General features: G+C 55.9%; 2 protein-coding genes across 2 annotated transcripts; one reads left to right on the top strand and one right to left on the bottom strand.

Moving 5' to 3' along the window:
• Positions 1 to 619: 619 nt before the first annotated feature.
• Positions 620 to 3,918, bottom strand: LOC130599850 (pepsin A-like). Its single transcript, XM_057410627.1, has 9 exons — positions 3,700 to 3,918; positions 3,339 to 3,486; positions 2,308 to 2,425; positions 1,988 to 2,106; positions 1,696 to 1,895; positions 1,393 to 1,509; positions 1,143 to 1,281; positions 928 to 1,020; positions 620 to 838 (listed from the first exon to the last, which is right to left on the bottom strand). Exons 1-9 carry the CDS (start codon positions 3,753 to 3,755, stop codon positions 689 to 691), a joined length of 1,140 nt encoding a protein of 379 aa, XP_057266610.1. The 5' UTR covers positions 3,756 to 3,918; the 3' UTR covers positions 620 to 688.
• Positions 3,919 to 15,207: 11,289 nt separating this feature from the next.
• Positions 15,208 to 17,704, top strand: VPS37C (VPS37C subunit of ESCRT-I). Its single transcript, XM_057410626.1, has 4 exons — positions 15,208 to 15,320; positions 15,872 to 16,043; positions 16,409 to 16,491; positions 17,001 to 17,704. The coding sequence occupies exons 1-4, from the start codon at positions 15,228 to 15,230 to the stop codon at positions 17,688 to 17,690; spliced, it is 1,038 nt and encodes a 345-aa protein (XP_057266609.1). The 5' UTR covers positions 15,208 to 15,227; the 3' UTR covers positions 17,691 to 17,704.
• The last annotated feature ends 429 nt before the right edge of the window (positions 17,705 to 18,133 follow it).

The following is an 18,133-nucleotide window of genomic DNA, read 5'->3' as shown; positions in this document are numbered from 1 at the left end:
GCAGAGCACCCAGACAGGACCTTTGCAGGTTGATTCTAAGGGAATGGTGCTGAGGAAGGGGTTTGGGAGCCCTGGCCATGTTTGCATGGTCAAGAGCATCATCAGAGCATCCAGACAGGACCTTTGGAGGTGGATCCTAAGGGAAGGGTGCTGAGGAAGGGGTTTGGGAGCCCTGGCCATGTTTGCATGGTCAAGAGCATCATCAGAGCATCCAGACAGGACCTTTGGAGGTGGATCCTAAGGGAATGGTGCTGAGGAAGGGGTCTGGGGAGCCTTGGCCATGTTTGCATGGTCAAGGGCATCATCAGAGCATCCAGACAGGACCTTTGCAGGTTGATCCTAAGGGAATGGTGCTGAGGAAGGGGTCTGGGGAGCCTTGGCCATGTTTGCATGGTCAAGGGCATCATCAGAGCACCCAGACAGGACCTTTGCAGGTTGATCCTAAGGGAATGGTGCTGAGGAAGGGGTTTGGGAGCCCTGGCCATGTTTGCATGGTCAAGAGCATCATCAGGGGGGTGAAGGTGGCACCAAGGTGCCCACGCTCCATGCCCAGGGCCGTGGTGGCACCTGAACCCAGAGACACAACCCAAGGATGCTTCTATACAGCTTTATTGGTGGTCACGGCAGGAGGTGGCGGGGAGCTGCCATGCTGGGGCTGCAGGGCAGTGGGGCAGCCCTGCCTCGTCCTTCAGGGCAGGCGGGCCAAGCCCACCATGTTCCTGCCTCTGTTGAAGACCACGTAGTACTCACGGATGAAGACATCACCCAGGATCCACAGCTCGCCGGATTCAGTGGGGACATCCATGCCTTCAAAGCCCAGGCTGCAGACCCCATCGCTCTGCAGGCAAGGACACGGTGGAGGGTGATTCCCAGCTCCTGGATCTCCTCCCTGAGCCCTCCCGGTCCCCAGCCCAGCAGGATGCTCACCTCCATCACGTAGGCACTGGGTGTCACAGGGAACTCTGCACCGTTGATGTGGAACACAACGTCGGGCAGGCTGTGCCGGTCATTGCAGTCGATCTGGGGTGGGGATGGACACACGGTGGTAAAGGGGACGGGGGACGGGGTGTCTGTGGTCACCCCAAGAAGCACCACGCACCCCATGGGAGCCCCAAAGCTCTGTGTGCTCCCCTGGGTCTCACCTCGCCGCTGGAGGTGGCACCAAGGGCACGGAGGACCTTAGTGAGGTCCTGGTTGGGCATGGCCAGCAGCGAGGTGCCCGTGTCCACGATGGCCTGGCAGCTGTGCTGGCAGACCACAGCCTTGCCCTTGATGGAGACACTGGGGACAAAGGGACACAGGGTGAGGCTCCTGGGTGCTGTACCCCCAAAAGCCAGCGTCTGCAGGGCGAGGGGAGCCCCCCCCCCCCCGCTGCAGCTACCCCAGGGCTACCTGCGCATGGTGATCTGCCAGTAGGTCTCAGCAGAGAGGGGGATCCAGACGATGCCGTTGGTGACATAATAGGGGTCGATGGCACCAAAGAGGACAAAGCTGCCGCTCTCCTCATCCCTGGAAGGGGGAATCCATCAGATGAGGGCCCTGTCCCATCACCACCATGGCAATGCCAGCACCAGCATGTCCCCGGGAGCCATAGGGTGTCACAGCACCAAGGAATGGTCCTGGAGTCAGCCTCGGTAGGGGGACAATGGGAGAAGATCCTCGCCGTGGGCTTGGGTGGCTCTGGCCAGGACTTACTTGCTCAGGTAGACAGAGAAGAGGTCCCTGGCCACAAGACCTTCGCTCATCATGTTGTCAAAGACAGGGGTGGCTCCAGCAGAGGCGATGCTGGGGTAAGCCAGCCCCAGGATGCCATCGAAGGGGTTGTAGTAGAAGAAGTCCCCAGGCTCGGTCTCAGAGAGCCCAAAGATCTGGTTGTAGACCTCGATGTCTGCAACCTGGGCAAAGAAACGGGGGAGAAAGGCTCGGTGTGGGTGTCCCAATGGCCTCAGTCCCATGGGACGGGGGGAGCTGGGGCACGGTGCCTTACTTGGACGGTGTCATAGCCCAGGATACCAGACATGCTGCCAGTGCCATAGGCAATGTAGAGGCTCTCGTTGGTGCTGATGAAGGTGGAGGATTCTGCTGGGTTGAAACGCTTGTGGTTGCCTGTGGGGATGCAGGGAGATGGTCACGGTCCAGCCTGACCCCAAGGGCTGAGGATGCATCTCCAGTGCCTCCCCATGGCCCTAAATCCCTTGGGAGAGACAGGGCAGAGCCATCCTCGTCTCCTGATCCCTTCAAGGGCTCCCAGGGAATCCTGGGGGCTTCTCCCCTCGCCCAGTGGCCACAGGGCTAGCAGACACCTACTGCAGGACAGGCTGGTGCAGTACACGGAGGGCACCCACAGGTTGGAGGAGCCGGTGTCGAAGATGACGGTGAACTCCTGGGGGGGGGTCCCGATGGAGATGGTGCCATAGTAGGAGCTCTGCCAAAGGAGGGTGGGTGGGGGGTTAGTGGGATGGAGACGGGGCTAGCAAGGTGGGTAATGGGCTACTGGGATGCAGAAGGGGCTAGTGGGATGAGTGCCATTGGTAAAGGATTAGGGTAAGGAACTAACACCAGGTGAAGGGTTAGAGGGTCAGGTATGGGGCTAGTGGTTCAGGTGAGGGGCTAGTGGGGTGACTTAATGGGTTAGGGGAATTGGTAAAGGATGAGAGGGACAGGTAAGGAGCCAGCCTATCAAGTAAGAGGTTAGTGGGTCAGGTAAGTGGCCAGTGGGTGAGGTAAGGGGCTAGAGGGATGGGTAACGGGTTAGGGGAATGGTTGAAGGGCTAGTGGCCCAGGTAAGGGGCCAGAGGGATGAGTTAACCGGTTAAGGGAATGGATAAGGGGCTAGCAAGTCAGGTAAGGGGCTAGGGGAAAGGGTAAAGGGCTAATGGAACAGGTAGGGGGCTAGTGGGATGACTCAATAGGTTAGGGAAACTGGAAAAGGATGAGAGGGACAGGTAAGGAGCTAGCATATTAAGTAAGAGGCTAGTGGGTCAAGTAAGGGGCTAGTGGGATGGGTAACGGGTTAGGGGAATGGGTAAGGGGCTAGTGGAACAAGTAATGGGCCAGTGGGATAAGTTAACAGGTTAGGGGAATGGGTAAAGGGTTAGAGGGAAAGGTAAGGAACTATTGGGATGAGTAAAGGGCTAGCGGGGTAGGGAATGGGTTAGGGGAATGGGTAAAGGGTTAGAGGGAAAGGTATGGAACTATTGGGATGAGTAAAGGGCTAGCAGGGTAGGGAATGGGTTAGGGGAACGGGTAAGGAGCTAGTGGGTCAGGTAAGGAGCTAGAGGGATGGGAAAGGGGGCAGTGGGATGGGAAGGGGCCAGCCCTCTCCCTGCCATGCTCACATCCATGTAGTTCTGCATAGGCTCAGAAGAGACGAGGGTCCTGAAGTACTTGGCAGCCGGGTTGTAGGGGTGCTGCTTGAGGTAGCGCTCCAGCAAGCCATGCTCCTGCAGGGACTGCCGCAGGGTCTTGCCCTTCCTCAGAGGGATCCTGGGACACAGCAGAGGGATCCCTCACCCTCTGCTCAGGGATGTGCTCAGGGGACGTGCAGGTCCCTCTCCACATGTGGGACCCAGCCATCTCCTTGCTGTGGGGAGCCTTGGCCACGCAATGGCTTGGGGGGGGCTGCACGTTGTCCCCTGCACGGGTTCTGCGGGGTCCTCAGCACCCTAAATCCCATCCCACCCCCATCCCCATGCTTACCTGTGGAGGAGGCATTGAGCCAGGGCCACCAAGCTGAAGAGCAGGAGCAGCTTCATGCTGGTTCTAGCAGCTGAGGTGCAGACCCAGCGAGGGCGTCCCAAGCAGGTTCCTTATATCCCCAAGCGCGTTGTTTGGGCAGCGCTCACGATAAGGAAGGCAAACAGCTCTGTGGGGCACTTATCACGACGTCCTTAACGGAGGCACCGGGGCAATGTCAAGCGGAGGGCTCCCCATCTTCACCCCAGTCCAAAGCTGGGCCGTGGGGGATGCTTGGGGAAGGCTGGAGCTGGGAGAGCAGCATCCTCAGGTGTCCCAACAGCGAGGCACTGCTGGTCCTTCGTCCGTCCCATGGCTGCGTGGGGGGAAGTGGGATGGGGAAGGGTCAAAGCGGGACCTCACAGGGGAAAACCCAGCTCAGGATGCTGCTGGTTGAGCAAAGCCAAGGTCACTGGTGCTGGGCTACGTCAGCGGTGCTGGACCAGGCTCCTTGGCCTCCATCACAGCACCCCGTGCTGGCACGGTCACCTTGGCCTGCAGGAAAACAAAGGCAGACCCTGCGCTGAGGACCACAGGCACCATAGGGGCTGGAACTGGCTTTCATCCCTCAGCACCAGCTTCACTCCAGCTCTGGGTAACACAGAATTGAGGGGAGATGTTGAATGGCACCAAGGAAATGAGATCAAGGAGATCCTGGGAGGGTTTGGTGGCTGGTGATGGGAGGAAAGGGATAAAGCACCTCATCCAAAGGAAGACGGGATGCGTTGTTGGGGTAAGCAGGCTCTGCTGAGGAGAAGGTCTTGGCTGACCCCCAGGATGGAAAGTCTGGAGCTGGATGGAAGCCAGAGCCTCAAAACCAATCCCCTATGGAGCCTTGGCAGCTTCAGGAGCCAAGTCTGGGCCTGCAGGTAGCTGTGAACTGCCAAGAGAACCAGAGAGCATCTAATTCCCACTTCACTCCAGCCTATCCCTGCCCTGCACAAGGGAAGCAGCGTGGGTGATGCGCAGGAGCTCGGATACGGAGCAGCCCCAGCCAAGGGGCTGGCTCCCTGCACCCACATCCATGTGCTTCCACAGGGAAAACACAGAGCTGGAGAAGGCACTGGAGAAGGGGGCTTGAGGATGTGCTCGGAGAATCCCCACTGTGAAGGCAGCACTTCCTCTCCCCAAGGCGCTGCGTGCCGGCACCCAGGGATGAGGCCGTTCCCACTCCTTCCTCCGCGCTCCACAGGGGGATTCACGTCTCCACAAGGCTCTGGGTGACTTCCTGCAGGTATTGGGAAGAGCTGCTTCAAATTCCCTTGGGATACAGGGAGATCCATAGCCGGGGCTTGCTCCTTGGCCTGGCTCTTCCTCCGTTATGCCATGCGTTGCAAGCTTCCTGCCACCTTGGTGCTGGTAGAAGGCAGAGGCTGGACCCTGCCGAGATAGTCCTTTTGGGGGGTGGTTTGGAGATGACAAAGCTCCCACGTTCCCACCCATTCACTCCCCAAGGGCTGAGATCCTGGGTTTTCCTCCAGGAAGGTTGCTTGGAAGTATGTGCTCCATGTTGGGGTAGAGAACAGCATAGGAGGTGCATGTGCTCCATGTTGGGGTAGAGAACACCATAGGAGGTCCATGTGCTCCATATTGGGGTAGAGAACAGCATAGGAGGTCCATGTGCTCCATGTTGGGGTAGAGAACAGCATAGGAGGTCCATGTGCTCCATATTGGGGTAGAGAACAGCATAGGAGGTCCATGTGCTCCATGTTGGGGTAGAGAACACCATAGGAGGTCCATGTGCTCCATGTTGGGGTAGAGAACACCATAGGAGGTCCATGTGCTCCATGTTGGGGTACATCACACCATCAGAGGTCCATGTGCTCCATGTTGGGGTAGAGAACACCATAGGAGGTGCATGTGCTCCATGTTGGGGTAGAGAACACCATAGGAGGTCCATGTGCTCCATGTTGGGGTAGAGAACACCATAGGAGGTCCATGTGCTCCATGTTGGGGTAGAGAACACCATAGGAGGTCCATGTGCTCCATGTTGGGGTAGAGAACACCATAGGAGGTCCATGTGCTCCATATTGGGGTAGAGAACAGCATAGGAGGTCCATGTGCTCCATGTTGGGGTAGAGAACACCATAGGAGGTCCATGTGCTCCATGTTGGGGTAGAGAACACCATAGGAGGTCCATGTGCTCCATGTTGGGGTACATCACACCATCAGAGGTCCATGTGCTCCATATTGGGGTAGAGAACAGCATAGGAGGTCCATGTGCTCCATATTGGGGTAGAGAACACCATAGGAGGTCCATGTGCTCCATGTTGGGGTAGAGAACACCATAGGAGGTCCATGTGCTCCATGTTGGGGTAGATCACACCATCAGGAGGTCCATGTGCTCCATGTTGGGGTAGAGAACACCATAGGAGGAACAGCATGCATGTGCTCCATGTTGGGGTAGAGAACACCATAGGAGGTCCATGTGCTCCATGTTGGGGTAGAGAACACCATAGGAGGTCCATGTGCTCCATGTTGGGGTAGAGAACACCATAGGAGGTCCATGTGCTCCATGTTGGGGTAGAGAACACCATAGGAGGTCCATGTGCTCCATGTTGGGGTAGAGAACACCATAGGAGGTCCATGTGCTCCATGCTGGGGCAGAGAACACCATAGGAGGTCCATGGGAGCTGGTGGAGGTGGCTGGAGCTCCACGAAGTAGCCATGGGCATGTGTTGCTGTTGCTCCCACAGTGGAGAACTTGTGATGGAGAGGAAGGTCCTGCTGGGACTGGTCCTTGGTCCAGCCCCGTAGCGGGGAACAGGAGGTAACCGTTGGGTGTTTGGGAGCAGAGAGGTGGAGATCCTGGTGATGCCAAGGTGGATTCTCCTCTGTTAGTGGGAAAGGTGTGAGCTGGGATGCTCATCCAGAGCTCATGGTGGGGTGATGGAGGGATGAGCTACCTCAAAGGGCTCCTCCTGCATTCCCTGTGGTACTGAGCGGAGAAATGGGAAGGTCAAGTGCTAAATTCTTTGGGATGGATCCTCTCCTTGTATTTAGCAAAGAAACTGGAAGAGCCTCGTGTTTTAGGGATCTATAACCTGGTCTGTAATGCCAGGGAACACAACTTGCTTCGTTCTCCACCCTGGCAGCGATGGGTTTGGACTGGATCCATCACAGCAGCTTAACCCCAGTTCCATTTATCTCCATCCCACGTTTCTGAGCCCTTACATGGACCTTTAGCTGAGCTGGGCTCTTCCAAACACCCAAACGGCATCCCAAATTCAGGATTCTACCATGCAATGATGACCCGTAGCCATTTTCCAAGGTTCTCCTGGAGGCAATTGGACAGTTGGAATCACGGAGGATCCAGGTTTCAGTTTTCCTTCCAACGGAAAGAACTAACTTGTTAAAGCAGGGGAAGTTTTCGGATAAGCTCATTCCTCTGTCAATAGATTCCATCACCAGCAGCCAATGGGAAGCTGTGCCCAGACAGGTATTGATTTTTGGTATGTATAAGTACAGCCAGAATTCCAGTTATGGAATTCAGCCCCACAAAACCAATCCCAGAGCAAATATTTGGCACTGTTCCCATCAGGAGCAAAAGAGATGGGGGGGGCTGGAAAAGAACCACCTTTAGGTGCAAGATGACTTCGTAAGGGCTGTGGAGACAGCTCCTGAGGTGAGGAAACCCTGCTGGGAACGTGGTGGCTGGAGGGGAGGTCTAGGAGCAGGTCACGGAGTTGGCATCACCACTGCCCTCGTGAGGCCCCACTTGCAGCACTGGGTGCAGTTCTGGTGTCCTCAGCATCAGGAGGCCATGGAGCTGATGGAGCAAGGCCAGAGGAGGCCACGAGGATGCTCAGGAGCTGGAGCAGGTCCTGTATGGAGCCAGGCTGGGAACATTGGGGCTGTTGAGCCTGGAGAAGAGAAGCTGCGTGGAGAGCTCAGAGCAGCTTCCAGTGTCTGAAGGGGGCTACAAGGATGCAGCAGAGGGACTCTTCATTAGGGACTGGAGCGATAGGACAAGGGGTGATGGGTTCAGACTGAAACAGGGCAAGTTCAGGTTGGAGATAAAGCAGAAGCTCTTCCCTGTGAGGGTGCTGAGGTGCTGGCACAGGGTGCTCAGAGAAGATTCCCTTCAATTCCCTCCTTCCTAGGATTTGCCTGGAGAAACCCACAGGCTTGGTTTGTCCTGCGTTGGAAGTGGTCGAGGTTCACGTTGATGGCCCCAGAGATAAGGGTGCTGTTCCTCCAGGACCTGGCTCTTGTTCCTGAAGCCCCAGGGCAGTTCCATTGGCAGGACAAGATGAATTCCAGCCCTTTCCTTGTGGACTGGTGGCAGTGTAACTCCAAGGCTCTGCCTCTTTCCCAACCTCTTCCCACCCAGGCTCCCTTCAAGTCTTTATGGCTTTCAAAGTCCTTCGGGGAACTTTGGAAGCAGATGTGGTGTGACCCAAGTAACCCCCTTCCAGCCTCATGGCATGGGATGGGAGAGGGAAATCAGCATTTGGTAGAGAAATGGAGGGAATGAGACATGCCAGCTTCTGGAATAATCTTCCATTTGCTCCCAGAAGGTGAAGGAATCCCTGAGGAAACTCGAAACCAAGCTGTGAAGAGCGTGAAACACAACTCTGCTGCACGCCCACCGCGGCAAAGAGGGAGGAAGGAGGCTGGGCGCCCAGTTTGGGTGCTCTGCTGTAGCTCTACTTGGCGGCAGAGGGCACCAAAGGATGCTGAGATCCCCAAATCCAGCCGGAGGGATGGATCTGGAAGCTTTCAGGGCCTGACGCATTGGTGGCAGGGTGAGGATTCCTGTTGGATCAAATCCACAAAGACAGATGTTTCTATCCAGAGAAATGTAGGATTTAATGCCTGTTGTGTCCATCTCCAAGTGAGATCCCAGCATCTGGAGGCTCAGCCTGGCCTCACGACGAGTTTGGGCTATTGTAGATGCATTAAGTAAGTAAGGAGCTCTAAACTAAAGCACCCAACAGCGCTGATGGGTGCAGGATAACTGGTGGTTGAAGTGGTTGGGGGTGCCTGCAAAGGCAGAAGAGCTGAGAGGTGACTTTGACCCCCCCATTCCTGCAGGATTGCTGCTAGGAATGGTTGATGCTTTGCTGCTGTCCCTTATGGGCAGCAATCGGTGTGTGAGGAGACAGGAACGCTAAAGGGTACATGGGATGGACTGGAGGTCACTTGTAGGGTACCCTGAGCAATCCAGGCCATGGACAACAGGAGAAGGGGCTGGAGAACTTCAATGGAGCCAGGCTGAGAGAGCTGGGCTGGGGCAGCCTGGAGAAGGCTCCTTAAGGGGAGACCTTAGAGCAGCTCCAGTGCCTAAAGGGGAAATGGGGAGAGGGTCCTTGGCCAAGGGCCTGTAGGGACAGGCCAAGGGGAATGGCTTGAACCTGCCCGAGGAGAGACTGAGATGAGCTCTGAGGCAGAAGCCCCTTCCAACACAAACCATTCCATGATTCTACGGAATAGAATCTTGCTTGGCTCCTGATCAAACCAACCCATCACGTTCATGTGGAACACAAGGCCAGGAGCCTGTTTCCACACTCCATCCTGACAGCCACCTGCCTGGGATTGTCAATGGGAACTGCACAGGACCGGGTAACAACGCTCAGGATGGGTTTAAGTGCCACAGGACTCACCCCTTGGGCCAAATGGGACCATATATGGATTTTCTCCATGGCAAAGACTTGGCTGACTAAGCCCACAACAGCCTGAACGTTATCTGTGGAGCTGGAAAAACAGTCACCTCATGGAGATATTCCTTATCTTAGGAACTGCAGATTAAGGAAGCAAACTTGTTTTCCAGCCCCTGCTCCTGGTTTTCCCTGTCCTTCCCGTAAAGGCGTTATCACGCTGTGGCTTTATCAGATGAAAGGCACAAAGGCCGAGAGGAGGGAGGCCAAGTTTGAGTCTTGAGAGTGTCAAAACCCCTTTGATTTACGAGTGTTTGATGGAGTTATCAAGGAAGCCTCCTGAGATATAGGCTGAGCGGGTGGTGGGAGGGCTTCTGCTGGGCTAGGAGCTCAGGGTGGCCCAGCTCTTCCTCCCTGCTGTGGGTGACTAAAAACCATTAGTGGCTCGGTCTGTGGTTGTTAAATCAGTTAGGGCTGGACCACGCGGACCACAAAGCTTCCAGTGTGCAAGAGCAAGAGCAGAGGGGAACTGCTTTGAGGTGAGCAGCCAGGCTGCTGGGGAACGTGGTGCTGAGAAGAGCTGGCAGACACCAGAGCATCAGAGTGGGTTGGGTTGGAAGGGAGCTTAAAGCTCATCCAGCTCCAACCCCAACCCCTTCCACTGGAGCAGGGTGCTCCAAGCCCCTGTATCCTTGAGCACTGCCAGGGATGGGGCAGCCACAGCTTCTCTGGGCACCCTGTGCCAGCGCCTCAGCACCCTCCCAGGGAAGAGCTTCTGCCTAAGAGCTCAGCTCAGTCTCCTCAACCTCGGGCAGGTTCAAGCCATTCCCCTTGGCCTGTCCCTACATCCCTTGTCCCAAGCCCCTCTCCAGGTTTCCTGCAGCCCCTTCAGGCACTGGAGCTGCTCTCAGGTCTCCCCTTCAGGAGCCTTCTCTTGTCCAGGCTGCCCCAGCCCAGCTCTCTCAGCCTGGCTCCAGAGCAGAGCTGCTCCAGCCCTCGCCGCATCTCCATGGCCTCCTGTGGACATGGTGCTCTCAGACCAGCTCCAGAAGGGTGGGATTCTGCCACAGGCTCTTCCACCTCTGAATCCCGTTGAGGAACACCCACAACATCGGCTTGAAACCAACCAGCATCACATTAAGAGAGAAACCAGACCATCCCCATCAACGCGTTCTTCCTTCAGTTGGGAAACTCTCCAAGTTCCATTTGACCCCTGGGCTCCGAAGGAACGTTCCACCAAAGCCACAAATGAACTTGGCCTTTGATAACAACGCCGGGGGGGGAAAGCTGCCATCAGCTCCGCACGTGAGGCTTTGTTGGTTTAACCTTTCCCTGCCTGTGTGCTCACTCGCTTCCCACTCTCGACGCTGCCACCCTCCTCTTGGGACCCCAAGGAGCTGCAAACATCACCTGCAAACACCAGTGCCAACGAGCTCCTGCACTGATAACCCCACAAAGTTTCCATTGCACTCACTTGCCAGCTTCCAGCTTCCTTTCCTTGGCATAGGAAGGCTCCCGACTGCCCTGAGCTGCTTCAGAAGCCAGTTCTGGAGCCAAATGCACCTTTCTGCAAGCATTTTGCTTCTTTCTGCAAGCATTTTGCTCCTTTCTGCAATCATTTTGCTCCATTCTGCAAGCATTTTGCTCCTTTCTGCATCATTTTGCTCCATTCTGCAAGCATTTTGCTCCTTTCTGCATCATTTTGCTCCTTTCTGCAAGCATTTTGCTCCTTTCTGCAAGCATTCTACTCCTTTCTGCATCATTTTGCTCCTTTCTGCAGGCCTTTTGCTCCCTTCTGCAAGCGTTTTACTCCTTTCTGCATCATTTTGCTCCTTTCTGCATCATTTTGCTCCCTTCTGCAAGCATTTTGCTCCCTTCTGCAAGCATTTTGCTCCTTTCTGCAAGCATTTTGCTCCTTTCTGCAAGCATTCTACTCCTTTCTGCATCATTTTGCTCCTTTCTGCATCATTTTGCTCCTTTCTGCAAGCATTTTGCTCCTTTCTGCAAGCATTCTACTCCTTTCTGCATCATTTTGCTCCTTTCTGCAAGCATTTTGCTCCTTTCTGCAAGCATTCTACTCCTTTCTGCATCATTTTGCTCCTTTCTGCAAGCATTTTACTCCTTTCTGCAAGCATTTTACTCCTTTCTGCATCATTTTGCTCCCTTCTGCAAGCATTTTACTCCTTTCTGCAGGCCTTTTACTCCTTTCTGCAAGCATTTTACTCCTTTCTGCAAGCATTTTACTCCTTTCTGCAAGCATTTTACTCCTTTCTGCATCATTTTGCTCCCTTCTGCAAGCATTTTGCTCCTTTCTGGTGTCTTTACCCCCAGGCGAGTGCTCTGTGGATCCTCAGCTCAGCTCCTGCTTGCTGTAAGCTGGGTATTTACCCATTCTCAGTCACTCTTGCTCTTGGTGTGTATTGGATATTGACTTCTGCACCTTTCAGCCTCACAGTAAGCGTGGGATGTGTCCTGAGGAGCGGCGGTAACGTCATCAAAGATGCTGCCTAACAGATGTAAGGCACAGAGGGCTCCAGAGTTAACCAGAAAGCACCCACTTGGCACTTGGGATGTGCCCACTGGGTCACACTGCATCATTTCACCCAAGGCTTCCTTCTTTGCAAGGAGTAAATCGGAGCAGAACGTAGTGCATCCTCTACTCAGCCCTTAGAGCTGAGCGGAAGCTGTTAACTCAATGTCCTTCTAGGGCCACGGCAACAATTCCACATGGAAATCTCCATCTCCCTTTGGAAAGCCACGTCCCTTGGCGCACTAACACCGGGCTTTGACCTGGTTATCAGCCCCAGTGATTAAAGGCCAGGTTTCCTATCGGGATCCACATAACTCCCTCAACACAGGGTCTGTCTCCAGCCGGGACGAGCGGATACGCACCTGGATCGCAGCTCTGCTGGAGGACCTTGCCCAGCCCTCAGCAGTGCCCTTCGTGTTCCTCACCTCAGCACCGAGCTTCCCTTCCTCCTAAGGCAACTCCCAGGCCTGCTCAGGGAGGATCCGAAAGGTCTTTTCCAACCTGCTCCATTGGAATAGAGGGAATGTCTGTGGGGATGCAGAAGCACCGCTGGGACAGAAGAGGGTGAAGGGATTGGAGCTTCCTGGGTCTCATCTGCTCGGGGATGTTCCTGTTTCACACGAGGAAGAGCTCCTGGTACCTGGGAATAAGGGGTTAACGCGGTGCCTGCTTGCTTAAGCAGCCGTTGTGCTTGGTGAAGCAGAATTGTAGTAGGTAAGAGTCATAACTTAACATTGAAGACGTTCTTGGTTAAACGGGATCCATAGAAAGAAAAGGAACAGAAGACAGCCAGAGTAACAACATCTGCAAGCTTGACAACTTTCTGCTTTAAGATACATAGAATCATAGAACAGGGTTGGAAAGGACCTTAAGCTCATCCAGTTCCAACCCCCTGCCATGGGCAGGGACACCTCACACTAAACCATCTCACCCAAGGCTCTGTCCAACCTGGCCTTGAACACTGCCAGGGATGGAGCATTCACAACCTCCCTGGGCAACCCATTCGAGTGCCTCAGCACCCTCACAGGAAAGAATTTCCTCCTTAGATCCAATCTAAACTTCCCCTGTTTCAGTTTGAACCCGTTACCCCTTGTCCTGTCACTGCAGTCCCTAATGAAGAGTCCCTCCCCAGCATCCCTATAGGCCCCCTTCAGACACTGGAAGCTGCTCTGGGGTCTCCCCGCAGCCTTCTCTTCTCCAGGCTGAACAGCCCCAACTTTCTCAGCCTGTCTTCATACAGGAGCTGCTCCAGCCCCTGAGCATCCTCGTGGCCTCCTCTGGACTTGTTCCAACAGTTCCATGTCCTTTTCATGTTGAGGACACCGGAACTGCACACAGTGCTCCAAGTGGGGTCTCAAGAGAGCAGAGTAGAGGGGCAGGATCACCTCCTTGGACCTGCTGGTCACGCTGCTTTGGATGCAGCCCAGGACACGGTTGGTTTCTGGGCTGTGAGCGCACACTGAAGCCGGCTCATGTTCATTTTCTCATCAACCAACACCCCCAAGTCCTTCTCCTTGGGCTGCTCTGAATCTCTTCTCTGCCCAACCTGTAGCTGTGCCTGGGATTGCTCCGACCCAGTTGTAGGACCTTGCACTTGTCATGGTTAAACTCCATGAGGTTGGCATCAGCCCACCTCACAAGCGTGTCGAGGTCCCTCTGGATGGCATTCCTTCCCTCCAGGGTATCAACTGAACCACACAGCTTGGTGCCATCGGCAAACTTGCTGAGGGCGCACTCAATCCCACTGTCCAACCCCAACCCCTTCCACTGGAGCAGCTTGCTCCAAGCCCCTGTGTCCAACCTGGCCTTGAACACTGCCAGGGATGGGGCAGCCACAGCTTCTCTGGGCACCCTGTGCCAGTGCCTCAGCACCCCCTTCAGGAAAGCCCCTCCAGCAGGCCCATACAGAGTATTCATCACCTAAAACATCATTAATTAATCACTACTGTCTTAATTACCATTAATAAACCCCCATTGACCGCGCAGGGAGGGGGCTGAGCCCTGCTGGTGTGCTCCGGGGGGGGAACCCCCCCACTGCGGCCCTGATCCAGCGCTGCGGGAACAGCACCAGAGGGACGTGGAGCTGATGGAGGGAGCCAGAGGAGGGCATGGAGATAGGGCTGGAGCAGCTCTGCTCTGGAGCCAGGCTGAGAGAGCTGGGCTGGGGCAGCCTGGACAAGAGAAGGCTCCTGAAGGGGAGACCTGAGAGCAGCTCCAGTGCCTGAAGGGGCTGCAGGGAACCTGGAGAGGGGCTTGGGACAAGGGATGTAGGGACAGGCCAAGGGGAATGGCTTTAACCTGCCCGAGGGGAGACTGAGATGAGCTCTGAGGCAGAAGCTCTTCCCTGTGAGGGTGCTGAGGCGCTGGCACAGGGTGCCCAGAGAAGCTGTGGCTGCCCCATCCCTGGCAGTGCTCAAGGATACAGGGGCTTGGAGCACCCTGCTCTAGTGGAAGGGGTTGTGGTTGGAGCTGGATGAGCTTTAAGCTCCCTTCCAACCCAAACCACTCAATGATTCTATGATCCATGCCCTCTACACCTGCACAGCAGCAGGGGCTGAACGTTCACTTCACCCCTGTTTCTCCCTTTTCCCTCCTTGAGCCTCATTAATAACAAAAGCCACCCCATAAGTCGATTTCTGTTGGCAGAGGGATGAAGTCACCCCCGTGTGTCCGTAGCAGCAGCTTCCCTCTCTTCCACGTGGTAATTCCACAGACAAGTTTGGCTGGATCTTGGGTGAGGACGTTTGGTAACCCTGAGCCTTCCCTTGTCGTTCCATGGTAGGCGCAGAGGCTGGCTCAGCATTGGGCTGCTTCACCCACGGGAAGGCAGAACCTCAGGTGATGAGGACAGCACTGGGATTCCCATTGTAGCTCCCTTTCCCCTCTCACTGCTGTGTCTCTCCCTTGGTTTTCGTGTATTCCCACATTATCCCATCCCACCTCTTCTAAACTGTGCTTTGAACATTGCTATTTGCTTAATAGTGTTGGGCAGCCCCGATTACTTGATGGAGAGTGGAGGAATAAGTCATGGATAGTGCAGGAAACCGGTTTTATTCCCTGATTTTAGTAACGTTTCACCCATTTTTCAAGTCCCAAGTGTTGGATCCCGTTCCCCATGGATGAATAATGCCTTTTCCGAGGGGAGCAATGGCACCCTGTATCCGGAAAGGGCAACAGCAGGCAAATGAGATGGGAGCTGAGGCCCAGGATTGGTGCAGGAGGATGCGGCCGCTTGAAGCAGTTTAACAAAGCTGCTTCAATCCCTGATAGGATTAGTGCCTGTTTGCAGGTGGCTTTAGGAAACCTCGGTGTTATTGGGCTTCCTCCCTGTGGCAGGGGAGGGTGCAGCTCCTGCGGGCAGGATGGAGACCCTGAGGACCCGGACGGTGCAGGAGCTCCAGGAGCTGCAGGAGAACACGGAGGAGATCGAGCGCCTGGCGCTGGAGTCCCAGGAGGTGCGTGTGGATGGAGGGGGGGGTGAGGCTGCACCTCGAATCCTGTGCTCAGCTCTGGGGCCCTCACTGCAAGAGAGACCTTGAGGTGCTGGAGCGGGGCCAGAGAAGGGAACGGAGCTGGAGCAGGGCCTGGAGCCCAAGTGTGATGGGGAAGGGCTGAGGGAGCTGGGGGGTTCAGTGTGGAGAAGAGAAGGCTCAGGGGGACCTGATGGCTGCCTCCAAGTGCCTGAGAGGAGGATGGAGCCAGGAGGGGCTGGGCTCTGCTCCCAAGGAACAAGGGATGGGACAAGAGGAAACGGCCTCAAGCTGCCCCAGGGCAGGTTTAGATGGAGCTGAGGAACAATTCCTGCCCCAGAGGGTGCTCAGGCATTGGAACAGGCTGCCCAGGGCAGGGCTGCAGGCCCTGCACGTGTTCACAAACCCCATAGAGAAGGCTTCATTGCCATGGGTTATGGTGGCCTTGGTAGTGCTGGGGCAACGTGATGCTCTTCAAGGTCTCTTCCAGCCTGATTGGTTCCCTGCTTCCATGAGTTCCCCATCTCCTTGCCCAGGTCCAGGAGCTGCAGCTGGAAAGGGAAATGTCCCTGGCTGCCAACAGGAGCTTGGCTGAGCAGAACCTCAAGTTCCAGGCGCCGCTGGAGACGGGGCGCACGGAGCTGGGCAGCAAGTACAAGGAGCTGCAGAAGCTGGCTCAGAGGTGCCAGGAGCAAAAGGCAAAGCTGGGTGAGTGGTTGCCAACCTCTGCTGGCCGATAGAGGCACAAGGGCTGCACTTAGAGCAAGAGCCTTCCCGTCTGCTTCTCCCTCCCTTGGCCATGCTGAGCTGTCGGGGGTGGTGGCACATTGGGCTGCCTATAAGATCTCTTTTCTCCCATTTCCCAGTCAGATCCAGTTGAGCAGATCACCCAGCAAACCCCCCTCCTGGTGCAGCAGTGCCCAGAACCTTTTCCTCTCCTTTTCTCCTTGCACCACCACTTCCCAAGGCAGGAATTGGCTCCTGGCGGAGCACAGCAGGGTTGGGTGCTGCTGGTTTCCTTTCCTTTTGTGTCTGATGTGCTCTGCTGCTCTCCTTGTTCCTTCTCCCCCCAGAGAAGTTCTCTGCAGCACTGCATCCCCAGACCTTGCTGGATCTCCTGCAGGTGGAAAGCCAGAAGATTGAAGAGGAGTCTGAGGTGAGCTTAAGGTTTAAATCCTTGAGCAAGGCAAGCGATGAAGTCCTCCCAGTTGTAGTTACAATCCCAAGCTTAAGGCCTTGAATCGAGGATTATCTCTTTGTGCTTTGGTGTTCGTGCTCCTAAAGGAACTGGATTGCCCTCTGTTTGGTGGTGTGGGGGGTGATGGTCTTAGCATGGAATGGCTTGGGTTGGAAGGGACCTTAAAGCTCATCCAGTCCCGACCCCCTGCCATGGGCTGGGACCCCTTCCACTGGAGCAGCTTGCTCCAAGCCCCATCTTGAGCACTGCCAGGGATGGGGCAGCCACAGCTTCTCTGGGCACCCTGTGCCAGCGCCTCAGCACCCTCCCAGGGAAGAACTTCCTTAAATCCAGCCTAAATCTGCCCTGTTTCACTTCAAACCCCTCACCCCTTGGCCTGTCCCTACAGTCCTTGGTGTCTCCTGTGTGTCCCCCTAAATCCTGAGCTGGGTCTGGGGCTGAAGCACTGATCCTGGCTTCTCTTCCAGCAAATGGCTGAGAAGTTCCTGGAGGGCGCCGTGCCCCTGGACACCTTCCTGGAGCAGTTTTCCAGCATGAGAAAGCTGTCCCACTTGCGCCGGGTGAGGGTGGACAAGCTCCAGGAGATCCTGAGGAAGTCGGGAACGCCGCAGGAGCCTCAGGAGCAACCAGCTCCTCATGGACCTGTGCCCACAGAAACCCCAAAGCCTTCAGCAGCTCCTTCCTTCCCCCTGCCCTACAGCCCAGCCCCAAGTGTGCCAGCTGGGCCCACAGCGCATGGAGCTCTGCCCCCTGCTCCCTTCTCTGGCTCCCCAGTCGCCATGGGGAACGCTGCTCCAGCCCAGCCCACCTTTCCCTATAAACCTCCTCCAGCCCCAGCTGCTGAAGCCGGCTATCCCAAACCCCCCTCAGGAGGCTCTGCTCCAGCCCCGGGTTATTCCTGGTCTCCATCCAGGGGCCCACCTCAGCCCCCCCCTTTTCCTGGCTCTCATCCCCCTCCTCTTCCACCCCCCCCCAGACCCGGATACCCTCCCTTCTTCCCGCCTGGAGCAGCGAGGCCCCAGTGTCCGTACCCAACCCAGCCTCCTCTCCCGAACTTCCCAATCCCCCCCCAACCTCCTTATCCTCCTGGAGCACCTCCACCCTTTGGATTCCCCCCACCTCCCAATCCCCAGCGCCCTGCTTGGCCTGGCTACTAAACGTGGGACTCCTGGCTCCTGGAATGTGGGACATCTGCTGCAGTCCCCTCCTCTGTTTCGGGGAGTGAGGAGGAAGAGTGATGCTCTTCAACCCATTGGGGCAGAAGCATTACACGGGCAGCAGCACCGGGGGTCAGGCAGGTTGATGCTGTCCCCATGGGCCACATCTCCTGAGGTTTGTGCTCATCTGAGGGGCTGGAGTGGCCAATCCCAGGTGGATTCATCCAGGTTTTGATGTGAAATCCAGGTAGACCCTGAGGTACTCGATGGGAGGTGATGGCAGCTCCAAGAGCCAGACCCCCTCCGTGTTTGCAAGAGAGCATGAGTGTGCAAGAGTTGTGTGCTCTGTGGGTCTCAGATGTCATATCCTAATCCTAAACCTTTCCACGAGTGCTCAAAGGACACTTTGGGAATCTTGGACAGTATTCCTGGCACAAAACCAC

This window comes from Pezoporus wallicus, unplaced genomic scaffold, assembly GCF_028554395.1.
Source record: "Pezoporus wallicus isolate ANWC-B61680 ecotype Strahan unplaced genomic scaffold, APGP_CSIRO_Pwel_v1 contig_8787, whole genome shotgun sequence".
Taxonomy (NCBI): Eukaryota; Metazoa; Chordata; class Aves; order Psittaciformes; family Psittacidae; genus Pezoporus; species Pezoporus wallicus.
The sequence above is the reverse complement of the archived record's forward strand: the minus strand, read 5'-3'. Positions and strand labels throughout refer to the sequence as shown.

What these genes read in the sequence shown, in the direction of transcription:
- LOC130599850 (XM_057410627.1), bottom strand. Translation starts at nt 3,755, where the DNA reads ATGAAGCTGCTCCTGCTCTTCAGCTTGGTGGCCCTGGCTCAATGCCTC. An exon ending in GCTCAATGCCTCCTCCACAG is followed by an intron (nt 3,487 to 3,699) that starts GTAAGCATGGGG and finishes GCTGTGTCCCAG; the next exon opens with GATCCCTCTGAGGAAGGGCA. An exon ending in CCAGTGCCTACGTGATGGAG is followed by an intron (nt 839 to 927) that starts GTGAGCATCCTG and finishes CCTTGCCTGCAG; the next exon opens with AGCGATGGGGTCTGCAGCCT.
- VPS37C (XM_057410626.1), top strand. Translation starts at nt 15,228, where the DNA reads ATGGAGACCCTGAGGACCCGGACGGTGCAGGAGCTCCAGGAGCTGCAG. An exon ending in TGGCGCTGGAGTCCCAGGAG is followed by an intron (nt 15,321 to 15,871) that starts GTGCGTGTGGAT and finishes CTCCTTGCCCAG; the next exon opens with GTCCAGGAGCTGCAGCTGGA. An exon ending in GGAGCAAAAGGCAAAGCTGG is followed by an intron (nt 16,044 to 16,408) that starts GTGAGTGGTTGC and finishes TTCTCCCCCCAG; the next exon opens with AGAAGTTCTCTGCAGCACTG.